This window comes from Sorex fumeus, unplaced genomic scaffold (genome assembly GCF_029834395.1).
Source record: "Sorex fumeus unplaced genomic scaffold, SorFum_2.1 ptg000006l, whole genome shotgun sequence".
Taxonomy (NCBI): domain Eukaryota; kingdom Metazoa; phylum Chordata; class Mammalia; order Eulipotyphla; family Soricidae; genus Sorex; species Sorex fumeus.
The window spans coordinates 11,015,119-11,028,484 of NW_026606063.1; the positions used below are offsets into that span (position 1 = coordinate 11,015,119).

A 13,366-nucleotide genomic window follows, 5' to 3' on the forward strand; every position below is an offset into this window, starting at 1 on the left:
CACCTGGCTTGGGGTTCCCCTGGCTCTGCCCAGAGGATCCTTTGTGTGGTAGTGCTTGGACCCTCAACCTCTCCCCTGAAGCCCCGAGCTGTCTCCCTGGTACTGAGCTGGCATTGTGCCTCTGTCCCTCGAACCACCCACGTGGTGCCACGGCTGCCACACCCACCCTCCGCGGGGGGAATGTGGACGCAGAGGTGGGGTCGTTGGCACAGGGGCCTCGAGGCCCGGCAAGGGTCTCCGAGCCAGCAGGGCCCCCTTCCTCCTACCACGGTGGCCTTTCTGGGCTGGGGGGGTGTCTGTAGTCCTGACAATCCCACGTGGGCCCGGGGAGAATGTGCAGAAGGTGGAATGACGCTTACCATGGCAACCTGCCCCACTCTCGGGGCCGAGGTTCTGCTGTGGGCATGGGGCAGTGTCTGAGGCAGCCCATGCTCTGGGAGGACCTGGAGGAGTACCAGGTGTGCAGAGCGGGCTGGCGGACAGGCGGGCGAGTTTCAGGAGCCGGTTTCCTGGGTGGGGAGGTGGGGCCTTGTCTGGCCAGACCTGTCTCCTGTGTCGCTGCCTGCCCACCCTCCCCATCTTATCCCCGGTTCCAGGTCACCCAGAACTTCGCTCTGGTATCTCAGCCCTCCCCTTCCCACAGCAGCCTCCTGGCACAGGGACGGAGGGCAGGGCACCGCCAGCCATGACCTCAGCACAGGCCAGGCACGGGCACCCCCTCTCCCACTGTGGTCTGAGCCCACTCGGGGAGCTCCCCGCGCCCACCCTGCTCTGAGCAGGCAGCTGACTCTCTGTACTTCCTGCAGGCCCTGACGTTCCTGACCAGAAACGAAATTCTGTGGTGAGTGGAGACCCCTCTCCCCTCTGAGCTGGGGATCCCACAGCCTTCCCGGGCCCTGTGGGGTTGAGGTTGCGACTCCCGGGTGATTGGAGTTGAGTGAAATGTCGAACGTCGAGCTGCTGTGGGGACAGAGCTCAGTCAGTACCTCAGAGTCGGACAGGCTCGTTGGGATGAGGAAAGGAGGCTTGTGGCACCATTTTGGACTTTGGCTGACTGGAGGGAGAGTCTTATCTTTCCTCCCTCTCAGCCTCTCCTAGGGGCCGCATCTTGGCCGACCCTCGGCCAGCACCAGGTCACAGGTCACTGGTGAGTGGGGCACAGTCCTGTCTGGAGGGAAGCGTTTCCCTTGAAGAGCTGCCACAGCATCCCCTCAGCAATATGAGGGGAGACTGCGCCCCAAGAACCTGCAAGGTGAATGAGTGAGGGAATCGCTTCAGACCCTCGGGGCTGGGCATCTCCTCACTGTCTCCTCTGGGTCCCCCTCTGCTCTAGTAAAGCCCCCTAAAAGCCACCTCCTGCCCAGAGTCTCAGCTCCATAAACTCCCAAGCAGGGACAGGCACGGAGAGGTGGGAGCAGGCAGCCTTGGCGACCAGGGACAGTCGGGGCGCTGTGGTTCTCTTACCTTCACTGGCCGCTTTTCATGTTTTGTCAGAAAAACATGACACAGCTCCAAATGACCTCTATCCTACTTCCCACTGAACCCTGACTGACATTTTCTGAAAAGCAACGCAATTACGAAGTTTTAAATATCATCTGTGAGAGGGCTGGAAAGTTCCAGTGGCCTAGGAAGCTCTGAATAAAAATCTCTCCCCTCTTCCCAGGCCTGTGGTAGCCACTGTTCACAGACTTTCCCTGAGCCCTCTAGAAAAATCCTCATCACTCGACCTACATGGGTTATCCTCAAAGATGACTCTCTTTCAGGGTCATCTTCACCCCAGGGCACACCTGGGTCTGACTCTTTACAGAGAGGGGTTAAATCTACACAGATGCACCCCCTTTTTTGTCTTATCTCCCCTGCTCTAGAGGAACCTAACTCACCTTACCAGCACCTCCAAGATGAACTAGAGTGCTGCCAATATGACTTCAGCGCTGCCCTAAACGTGTGTCCACAAAGAGTTTATGGAACAGGAAATTCATGGCAGAAATTTCTAGCCCCAAAGTGTGGGCTCGAGGGGCTGTGCTCAAAGGTTCAATAGTCCCGAAGAAGCTAACACAAGAGTGGCACCAGTTGTTCCCTCACCCGCTGGGCATGCCCACGCCTGCTCCTTTGGCCACTCCAGATGATTCCAGCTGTATTCTTCGGGTGCCCAGGGCGCCTGGCACATACCCCACGGGCGGCCAAGGCTGAGGCTGGTGGGTGGGAGAGGGGAGAACAAGAGGGTTGAGCACCACCCCCCCTTCCAGCTCCTCGGGCTCTGAGGAGGCGTTTCCTGAGGGGCAGCCAAGTGGAGGCAGCGTGTCCTCTGGACCGTCGCCCAGGCCAGGAGGCGACCCCCTCCCCCCTCCCCCCACCGCCCTTGGGTCTGTTTCCCACCTGCTCACCCACTTCCCAGGGGAAGGCCACGTTGTTGTTCCGGGGAGCTGGTGCCAAGGAGAAGGGGCAGGGAAACATCTGCTCGCATCCCCTTGGGACCTCCGGGGCCTGCTGGCACTTCCCAGCCTCAGCTGCTCGGGAAGGGCCGTGCCCATACAGGGCACTGCTGCCCAGATCTAGAAGGTCTGGAATGACTCGGGGGTGCTCCATTGCTCATGGAGGGCAGAGGGAGGTGATGGGGAGCTCTCCCTATGTCCCCCACACGGGAGGCTCGAGGACAGAGCAGGACCGACTGGGAGGGGGCAGAGACGCCCAAGTGAGCATTCAGGTGCTCCTGGCTGAGTTCTTCTGTACCGAGGACCATATCTGGGAGGGGCACGGGGGTCACTGAAGGTCTGGAGTAGAGCAGAGAGTCAGGGAGAGTGGACAGGAGCCCGGGCAGCAGGCAGGTAGCTTCAGGCCGGGACAGACGCTCGGCATCGGGAGGGCCCGATGCAGTCGATGCCAGGAACGCTGGGCCAGGCTCTCTCTCCAGGCGGCACCAGCCCCCAGGGCTACAAAGCAAGGACAGTGCAGAGCGGGCAGCGGGCGCTGGCCGGAGGGGTACAGGGGCAGCACATCACAGATGCCCAGCAGAACGTGCAGTGGCTCCGGGAGCAGCAGACCATGGTGCCAGGGGACAGTATGGCCGTGCCAGGGTGCCTGGCCCAGGATGTCACGGGGACAGTTCTCCTGCCAAAGGGACACGTGTGACCCGGGCGATGGCACAACGGGTGGGCTCAGAGGGCTGCAAGAGGATCCAGAAGAGGGTCCAGGAGAGGGGGGTCAATGAGGGGTCCTTGGATCACCCACCCCCCACCATTTGGACCCCTGGAGACCGTGCCTGGCACCCTCTGGCCCTGGGCTCCTGGCTGTGCCGTCGCATCTGGGAACCCATGAGGCCACTCTTCTCCCTGAATCTTGAGCACTCCCTGCCTCCCAGCCTCCCCGACCTGGTCTGGCCAGCAGCTGCTGGTGTGGGGGCCGTTCACGGTCACAGGTGGTGGCAACTGGCTGGCCATTGGGGGTTGGGTGCTCAGCTTCCCAACATGGCTGTGTGGGCCGGTGTGGGGGGTCCCAGGAGGTCCCACTTCCACGTGGGTGGACTTCGGTGTCTGGTCCTGTAGAAATGGGGCTTGGGACAGTTGAGGAAGCGCCTGTCAGGAATCAAAGGAGCATTTTCCTGCCATCTCCATGTCTGTTGGGCAACGGAGGACAGCACTGGTCATGGCTTCATGGCTGGACAGTGAGGAACCAGTGGCTCAGGGCACTCTGGGCATAGGGTGAGCCCAGCAACAGGGCCAAGGTAGCACTGTCCTCCCGTTGTTCATCGATTTGCTCAAATGGGCATCAGTAACGTCTCACAACAAATTGTGAGACTTGTTGTTACTGTTTTTGGCATATCGAATACGTCTCAGGTAGCTTGCCAGGCTTTGCCGTGCAGGCGAAATACTCTCAGTAGCTTGCCAGGCTCTCCGAGAGGGGCGGAGGAATCGAACTTAGGTCGGCCATGTTGTCTGAGTGCAAGGCACAAGCCCTACCCGCTGTGCTATCGCTCCAGCCCTGGGGCCCTGTGTACAGCATAGAATCTGGAAGTGGCAGGACCAGCTGGGCCTGGGCGCTCCTGGGCCTCTGAAGATGCATCTCCATGGTGGAGTGCAGGCCTTGGACAGGCCATGAGCTTGATTTTCCTATGGGACCCCTTGATTCTAATTTAGTGGAAACTCACAGAGGGGAGGTGGGGCCCCAGGAATGTGTGGCAGGTACCGGTTCCCCAAAGCGTGAGCAGTGGAGTGACCCCCCACCAACCCTCCAAGGCCTCAGACAGCACGGCCCCCCACCTTGTCTGCCTTGTGGGGAAAGCAGCCCCCCACCACCACACCCCACTGAGGACCTGCTGGTTTTCTGGCAGGCTAAACGTGTGTTTTGCAAATGGCTGGGCCCAGTGAGTCCATCAGTGATTAATTTCGAGTCACTGATCCGTATTTAGAGGCGGGAATGTCGTGTGGTTGAGCAGACAGTCACCGCTCCCTGTGGACAGCCCTCACTCGGCAGGCTGGGGTGCAGCTGGGAGACCCTCCCCTGGGTAACAGTGGAGGGAGGGCAGCCAGCCCCCGATGTCTCTCCCCACCCACGTGACTTGGGCATTACCCTCTTGCTTCCCTGAGCCTCAGTTTACCTATTTATAGACATACTTGCACCACCCTCTCCCTGGATGGTCAGAAGTTTGTGGGTGCCTCGGGCACAGCCTGGTGAGGGCTAGAGGGGGTGGTGGTTGGCCCCTTCCCTCCTCCTGCCCCAAGCCCTCCTGAACGGTCTCACTGGAAGCTCTAGTCCCTGACCTCAGTTTCCCCATTTGGGAATGACAATGGGTCCATGTAAGTCTTGCCAAGAGCTTCTGTGAGGAGTCTCAGAGGGGGACAGAGGGTCCCACCACCCAAGCCCCCATGTGGGTGTTTGACCTCAGGGGAACTCTTGAAAACATAGACACAGGAAGTCAGTGACAGCTACAGAACAGCCTCCACCGGCAGGCGGGCCAGGACACCCACCTGTCCCCTCAGACCTTCAGGGGGGCGGGGGGACCCCTCCTCTCCCACAGCATGTCTCCCCTCACTTCACTCCCCGCTTTTCAACACCCCCAACTTGTCAGATGGACGCTAGCATCAGGGTGATGGGGTCTGTGGGCGACGGCCTCGTCCCACCCGCCTTGGCAGTCGCCTCTGAGACAGCTCTCCCCACTGGGTCGTCAGAGGCTGACACTAGTTACCTCGTTCAGAGAGACCCAGCCACGTGCCCTGGGTCACACGGCACCTAAGAGAGGGATCAGGCTGCAATGGGTCTGTCCCACTGGCCTGGCGGAGTCCTTGCAAGGTCACTCTGTGGGTCACAGAGGGACGTGACACGCAAGGACCTATGTCCACAGTGTCTGTGGGAGACTGCCAGGCACCAGGCACCTACCTGGGCCTATGGACCGAGGTGTCACGTGAAAGATGAGGGCCCTTGACAGGAGGGATGCGGGACATTGAGGAGTGACACAGTCGGGCTGGGAATAGCGTCCACTGCCCCCCCCAACCCCATCTACTGCCCTTTGGTTTTCTTTTTGTTTGGGATGGGGCACACCTGGTGGTGCTTCTGGGCTCCTCCTGGCTCTGTTCCTGGGGATCACTCCCGGAAGTACGGAGAAATCCAGGTGTGCCAGGGATGGAACCCAGGGCTCCGCCTGTCTGAGGGTGCAGGCAGGGGCTGGTAGTCCCTCACACCTGAGTATGAATTAGCTCATCAGCCTCCTCAGCACCTGGTGGAGAGCAGAGATGGGCAGGGTGAGCAGAGAGGGGAGAAGGGACAGAGGGAAGGTTACTGAAGAAAAGGACCCGAGAGGGACCTGGGTGGGCATCACAGGCCCGGCCAGAGGGCAGGAAGCACCTGGGCTGCAGGAGAGAAAGGATCCCCAGGGCTGCTTCTGTGCCCAACCCATGCATCTCACCCACATCCCTTGTCGGGGGATGTTCCATAGTGAAGGCAGAGATGCTGAGTGCAGGTGTGGTGTTGGACCAGCACGTGGGCTCCGTGCCGTCACTTGGTAGAATCAGGATTTGAATCTGGGGACCCGGATGTTCCCATCAGAGCCATGCCCAGTGCTCTGCACCCGTGCTCACCAATGGCCTGTGGGGGAAACTGAGGCTCAGGAGTAGAGTGACGTCATATAGCCCCCCTGGAGGAGCCGGGTCCAGCACCCTGGCCCTTTCTCCACTTTCTCTGCTCCCTGGCAGCCTCGGTGCCCAGTCCAACGGGCCTGCTGGGGGAAGGGTGTCACGTCCAGGCCTGGTTGGTGGGAAGGTCATGGGTGGGCTGGCTTCTAGCCCATCCTCTCCCCTCCATGGTGGGGGGCAGGAGCATGTCTGCAACCACTCGGCTTGCTGGCCTCAGGCAGTGGTAATAGTGTCCTGGGCTCAAATCCTGCCTCCTCCCGACCGGGCACAGGGAGTGGCGGGGTCCCAGGTGGCCCCTGGCCTCTCCACAGCCCTCCCCTACCCCCCCCCGGGCTCCCCAGACTGCTTTCCCAGCTAGAAATGAGGGCTCTGGGGGTTGTGATAGTGGACACGGTAGGTGTGTGCCAGGTCACAGGGCACATCCTGCCTTTGCACTCGACCTGCGGTGCCCTGGGGGCCTCAGTGATGCTTTTAGCAGGGTGAATAGTTCCCATCTTCTCCCCTCCATGGCTCCGAGCCCCCTTCCTCTGTAGGAAGCTGGCGGGAGAGAGGCCCAGAGTGTCACATCTCTCCGCAGCATCCACGACACCTTCCTGAAACTCTGTCCTTCCGCGAAGTACTACAAGGATGCAACTCTGACCGTGGACCAGGTCAGCTCCCTGCCAGCCCTCAGGGTGAGTCCTACGGGTGAAGTGGTGAAGGGTGAAGGGGTCCGGGTGGGGGTGAGAGCTGAGGGCTCTGTGACCCTCCAGCCCCAGGAGGGGCCCAGCTATGAGAATGTCACATTCCTCATGCCACCCGAGGCCACAGTGATGGCAGATCTCTCGGGTGGGCTGTTCCGGGCCTGCTGACCCACTGTCCAGTCCTCCGGGGGCTGCGGGTGTCTTTGAGCTGTGCTGAGCCCCTCCTCCTGCCTGGCCCTTCCTCTCTATCTCTTGGGCCCTGACCTAGGAGTGGGAAGGTGGGGTGGGGGAGGGTCCCCCGTGGGAGGCGGCCAGCCTTGGAAAGCTGGGGGTGACCCGGCCATTGCCCCAGACCTCCCTCAGTCCTCTTCTGCCCAGCTATGCTGGGAACCTGGACTTGTCTAGAGGGACAGAATCTTCTCAGCCTCTTTGCCGAGAACCAGGAGCAAAGCCTGGAGCCGGGGGGGACTCACACCCCAACCTGCATAGTCCGGGCAGGAAAGGACGGGCACCCCCTCCCTGGCCCCAGCACCTCTGGGAGCAACCCTAAGCTCTGAGTCAGGAGCAGCCTCTGACACACAAACAAAAGTGAAATGAGAATGTCTTCTCCACCGTGTCCTCACAAGCACACGCCTCTTCACACCCCTTTGGGTGCCCACTCTCTCTTTTGGGGCTGCCCTGCTCCCGGGGTTGGGGGTTCTTGTCACCAGAAGTGTCAGACTTCTCAGTCTAATCTCCATGGAATGCTCCTACCCTGGTTTTACCCTTTGGAAAACAGGTCAGGGAGGGCTGGGACTGGCTCCGGGTCCTGGGTCAGGGACCCTCACTTTCACGCATCTAACCAGGCCTAGCTCATGGCCCGCCACGTGCCTAGGTGCCCTGAGGGTGCCCTGAGGGTGGCTATTCTAGCATGGAGGGTGTCCCTGGCGTGTGGTCCCCACCCTCCCATGGACCCACGTCACCAGCTCTGTTCTGAGCGCAGAGGAGCAAGCAGCCACCTGGGTAGGCGCAGGAGGACCGGTCTGGGCCCGGCTCCATCGCAGCCAGAATGACACAACTCCCCTCGATGCGTCATTTTCCTCCCTGTGAAACAATCTGCGCGCTGTGCTGGGGAACAGCCGGCGAGGGGCGAGCCAGCATCCTCCGCGCCCTGCACCCCACCCACGCCCAGCTCAGGGGAGAGCGGCAGGTGCACTGGGGGAGAGGGATGCACAGTTCCAGGCAGCACACGCAGCGACGTCCGGGACGGAGGCGGGGGTCTGTGGTGAGCAGGGTTTCGGTGGCCTGGGGCAGTGGACAGTTACAGTAGGAAACATCAGGTTGCTGTGGGTGAGGGAAAAGCCTTGCCGGGTCTGCGGCAGGCCACGCCCAGCCTGCGGCAGGCCACGCCCAGTCTGCAATAGACCACGCCCCGTATGCGGCAGGCCACGCCCAAGGCACGGCTGGCCACGCCCAAGGGGCAAGGTCGGGTGAGGGAACTGGGGTGGGCCATTTCCGTTTCTCCAGAAGCTGCAGATCCCCCAGGACCCTGTTTACAGGACATTGGTCAGGAACTGAAGTGAGTCTTGGGAAGAGATTAATTTTACTTTTCTTATTACATTTCTCTCAATGGTCATTATATAAAATTAGCATGCCAATAAAAAAAGATTACTGTAGAAAAGCTGGAAACCAGAAAAGCAAAAATATGACAAAACCATTTAGTAGCCCTCCTCAAGGGATGGTTGCATTTTGCCTTGTTTTCTTCAGGGTGTTTTTCCTTTCCTGTGAATCTAGACAAGTGTTTATTGGAGCCACACTAAAAAAATATTGCCATGCCATTTGTTTGTTTCCTCTTGCATTTCGAATGGCTCTGAGCAGTCAGAGACATCTCGTGAGTTGAGGACTCCAAGTTGTTGCCACACCTAAAGGAGTGGGAGAACCAGGTTTGAGGTGAGGGCTTCTCCTTGGTTAAAGCTTAAAGCTGGGAGACCAAAGGAATAGTATAACAGGGAGGGCCCTTAACTTGCACAGGTTGATACAGGCTGGACCCCCGACGTCCCATAAGGTCCCCTGAGCCTTTCCAAGAGTGATCCTTTAGTGCAGAGCCAGACGTAAACCCTGAGCACCACAGTGTGTGGGCCCCCTAAAAACCTTCCCCCCAATAAATAAAAGGTAAAGCTAGGCACCAGATGCCCAAGGCAGTGACCAAGGTCCAAGCAAGTGTTTGACAATACTGGGAAGCAGCATACAGAAGAAATGAGGTCCTTATCACTGAAAGGTATGGCCTTGGCACATGGTCAGCCAAGTATGTGGTAAGAATGTTCTAGAACACACAACCCTCACTGAAAGACGAGAAGACAAGCACTGATACCCTCTCTGCCCTCTGGATTCTTCTGTATCATCTACCACAGAATGTTCCAGACTTTGGATTCCAATAAAATTTCCCCAAAGCATATTTTTGGAGGAGAGAGTAGAGGTGCCAAACTTTTCATTTTGGCCAAGTAAGGACATTAAAAAAAATTGTCACCCGCAATCACCATCATTTCGTTGTTTGGCTTTGTTTTTTAAACTTTGTTGTAGAACACAAGTATTAGAAAGATTTAAGAATCATTCTTTCCCAGTGCATCCCCTTTGGACCCCTGTTTGCTTGCCTCATGCCAGATGACCAGGAAGTTTATCACTGACTGTCGCTGGTCCTCAGACTGGCGTTTGGGTGTTTGGATCTAGGATTGCTCTGCCTTTGTGTCCTTCCAGTCATGTTCATGCTAAACGCCTGCTTCCCCAAGCGAGCTGGGAGATGCTGGCTTCGAGGCAGGGGCCCCAGAGTTCCTATGTCCTCTGAGCCCCAAGGTCATTGCTATGTGAGTCACACTGCCCAGATACCATCTTTGGAAAATCTTTGAGAATGGGGCCCCAGGGAACGCTGGGTCCAGCACTGACTTGGCTCAGGGGCTTAAGTGGTCTGGGAAGAAAGTTCTGCTTCCTTAACTTGGATTCACTCGTGGAAAAAGTAGGTTGGTTAACACTGAGAAGGGTCTGGCTGTCGGAGGACGGGATCCGGGCAGTCAAGGGTCAGGAGACAAGTGTGGCGATGAGAAGGCCCCGCCTTGCCTGGACACAGCACCCCTTTCTCACTCAAAAGTTTCTGGGTTTCTTTGAAGTTTTTTTTTTCTTTTTTGGTCTACTGATCTGTTTGATATATGTGAATGAGTTCAGTGTTTCTGTTTCTGTAAATAATGATCTTGCTTTCTGCAAACACAGATGAGTAGTAGTAGGGTGTATGTGTGTGTGTGTGTGTGTGTATGTGTGTGTGTGCGTGTGTGTGTGTGTGTGTGTGAGAGAGAGAGAGAGAGAGAGAGCAGGATTCTGGTTTCTGGGCTCAATAGGGGACATGGCAGGACCCCAGCGAAGATGCAGACTGGGGCCATGCCCACCCCTCCCAGCCTTCCTGCAGAGGGTGGTCCCTGCACAGCTCAGCCTGTCATTAGCCCAGCACAGCTGCTGGAAAACACAGCATTTCCGGATCCTGCACAGGGTGTGAGGAGTCCACGCGTGGGGTCCTGAGATCTCAGTGGGCCTTGGGTTTCCGTCCATCTGCTGTTTCTCGGGACCTTTCTGAGGCTGGCCTCCAGGCTGGGCCACTCTGCTTAGAAGAGCTCAGGAAGAAGTCAGGCTTTCTGCGACCAAGAAATCCTGCGGCTCGAGAAATGGCGGGGGATGAGCAGCAGGGATGGGAATATACTTTCTCAGTGTTTTAACTTTATAGATCAAAATGATTCATGCACGCCCAGAGTCGAATTGCCGGATGAGCTTATCCCTGTGCTTTCCCTGGAGACAACTATTCTCAGCTCTTAGCCAATTCTGGCATTTGCTTCCACGTATCACAAGAACACACTCACGGCCCCTGCTCCCAGCTCCCCGCCGACTCCCCCCAGAATAGAGTCCTTCCCACCCCTCCGCCACAAGCGTGTACCCAGCACTACCCATTGTCCTACCCGCCTCGACCAGTCCCCAACTACAGCCAGTGAGTTGAGCAGAGCTGTGTCTTCACTGGAAGTTTTTTCGTGGCTCTCATCTTTCCTGGATGGAATCGTTGGTTTTGCTTCCTCCTGTTTACTTACAGGCAGTCAACACCAAAGCCCTACCAGCCGCCTTCATCTCACCCAAGGGCCTTCAGAAGTGAGGTGTTTTCTATACATTCTGCTTTCCTGGCCCATTTTCTCTTGCGGCTGCTCTGGTAGGGACCCGAGCTGCGTTTGTCCTGGAGCAAATCTCCTGCTAGACTCATCACCTCTCCAGTTCCACGTTGAACAGAAGCTGCAGGGGCAAGGGCAGTGGAAGAGGCAGGAAAGGAACACTAGACACCTCGCAGCTCTAAAAAAGTCTTCTGGCTCCTTCTCACTTAACTGCGTCTAGAGCAAGCTGGCTCTCCTTTTTTTCTTTGGAAATTGGGAAGTATCGCTTGGCTGCATTTTCACTTCTACTGGTTTTTTAAGAAGTCCCGTCTTCCTCTTGCTTAATTTTTGCCGTGTGACTACTGTTTGCCTTTCTGGAAGCCCACCAGCTCTCCTTGACCCCTGCATGATGAACTTTCCTGGCTCGTGTGGTGCTTGTCCCCCTGCGCCAGGCCCTGGGAAGTGGTGGGGGTGGGGTGAGGGGGGTTTTCAGTCTGGGTGCCCGCCTTCCATTCTTGCTGTTTCTGTGCATTTCACTCTCATTTCCAGGCGCTCACAGTTCTCAATGGGCGTTATTTTGGAAACGTTTTCCCTGAGCTTTCCTGCAGGCATTTCCCTGCTTGCTTGGTTGACTGTCTCTTTGGATCTCACAGTCCTGGGACTCGGGGCGGGGTGGTGCTGAAAAGCTCGTCAAAGCAGGAGTCCCAAGTGGAGTTGGAGTCTCTGTGGGGAGATCTGGGGGCTAGAGAAAAGACGGGAGTCAGTGCTCGCTACGGGCTTGCTAGTGAAGTTGGGAAAGAGGGCTGGAGGCGTCGGAGCTCAGCACGGTGTAGTTCTGTTGGGTCACAATTTCTGCAGTGTGGCTGACACCCCCAAGGCAGAAAGTCTCCGGTACTTTCTTCCTCGAGTATAGCCCTTCTGGCTTTGTGTAGGATCTGGGAAGGGGTGATCAGCTCACAGAGTGAGTGAGGCTATGCGGAAAGCTTCTAGAACCCCAACTACTGGTCAACACTTTGGAGCACCTTTTTAAAATTTTTTTTAAAAATTTTTTATTAATGAAGCACCATGAGGTACAGTTGTAGACTTACAAATTTTTGTGCTTGGGTTTCAGTCGTACAGTGATCGAGTACCCATCCCCCCACCAGTGCCCACTCTCTAACACCGCTGATCCCAGTATCCCTCCCGCCCCCCATCCCCCCATCCCATCTGCCTCTGTGGCAGGGCATTTCTTTTTGTTCTCTTTCTCCTTTTGGGTTGAGCATCTTTTCGAACAGCTTCTGTGTCCGGTGGGAGTCGGGGATTCTGTCGGAGGATTCTGGAGCATCCCTCAGGTGGCAGATACCCAAGTTGTACCTGGTGTTCCCTGCAGGCTCCGGGTCCTGCTGTCCCAGGGACCGCATTCCCTCCACGAGAGCCGCTCAGGCTGCTAAGGCTTCTTGGTTGGGGGTGAAGTGGGTGTTGGGAGAGAAGCAGTTCAGGCTACCGGGAGGCACCTGGTGACTTGGTGTCAGGAAGCGTTTCAAAGCTCTGTCCCTGCGCGTGTCTGTGTGAGCCCACATTCATATCTATTCCTGCTTGCGTCCTTCCGTCTGTGTATGTGTCTACAGTGTCTACCTATATGTCTCTGCTCATCTATCTGCCCATGTGTCTGGGTCATGCCTGGTGATGCTCAGGGGTTACTTTTGGTAGTGCTGAGTGGACTGCATGGGATGCCGGGGATTGAACCCGGGAATCAAACCTGGAGATCAAACCTGGGTTGGCAGCGTGCAAAGCCAGTGTTCGCCCCACTGTGCTGTCGCTGCGGCCCCAAGCACTTACCTACTTGTGTGCCTGTGCTGCTGTCTACATGTCACCCTCATGTCTGCATGCTGTCTGTGTCCCCACGCTCATGTCCAGATGTGTGTCCAACTCACATGCCCATGTGCACAGTCTGTGCTTGTGTCTACATACACACCCGTGCTCTATGTACATGTGTGTCTGCACTCGTGTGTCTGTGCTTGTGTCTACAGGTGCGTCCATGTGTGTACGTACACGTGTGTCCATACTTGTATGGACATGTGCATCCATGCTTTTGTGCATGTATGTGTATCTTGCTCATGCACACATGCTTGTGTCTACCTATGTCTACATATGTGTGTCCATGCTCATGGATACATGTGTGTCTGTGCTCATACAGACATGTGTGTCTGTGCGTGTGTCTGTGTGTGTGTCCATGCATGTGTCGGACAGGAGGGGAGGGCAGGAAGCAGTTGGTGGCTCTGATCCCTGGGTGCCTGAGCTGAAGGGGCTGGGGGAGCTGTGCTGAGCCTCTCGGGGTCCTTCCTGGGAAATGTCTGATTCCTGGGTCCCCGATCCAGGACTTTGGAGTGGGAAAGGGGAGAGGCCGTGCACCCCAGCCCCGCCT

General features: G+C 57.2%; 1 protein-coding gene across 1 annotated transcript in view; it reads left to right on the plus strand.

Annotated features, from left to right (window-relative positions):
• Positions 1 to 404: 404 nt before the first annotated feature.
• CIB4 (calcium and integrin binding family member 4) overlaps positions 405 to 13,366 on the plus strand; it is a 44,070-nt gene continuing 31,108 nt past the window's right edge. Inside the window, exons 1-3 of the mRNA XM_056128608.1 lie at positions 405 to 458; positions 807 to 841; positions 6,703 to 6,799. Of these exons, the coding sequence (XP_055984583.1) occupies positions 405 to 458; positions 807 to 841; positions 6,703 to 6,799 (186 nt within the window). The remainder of the gene's footprint in view (positions 459 to 806; positions 842 to 6,702; positions 6,800 to 13,366) is intronic.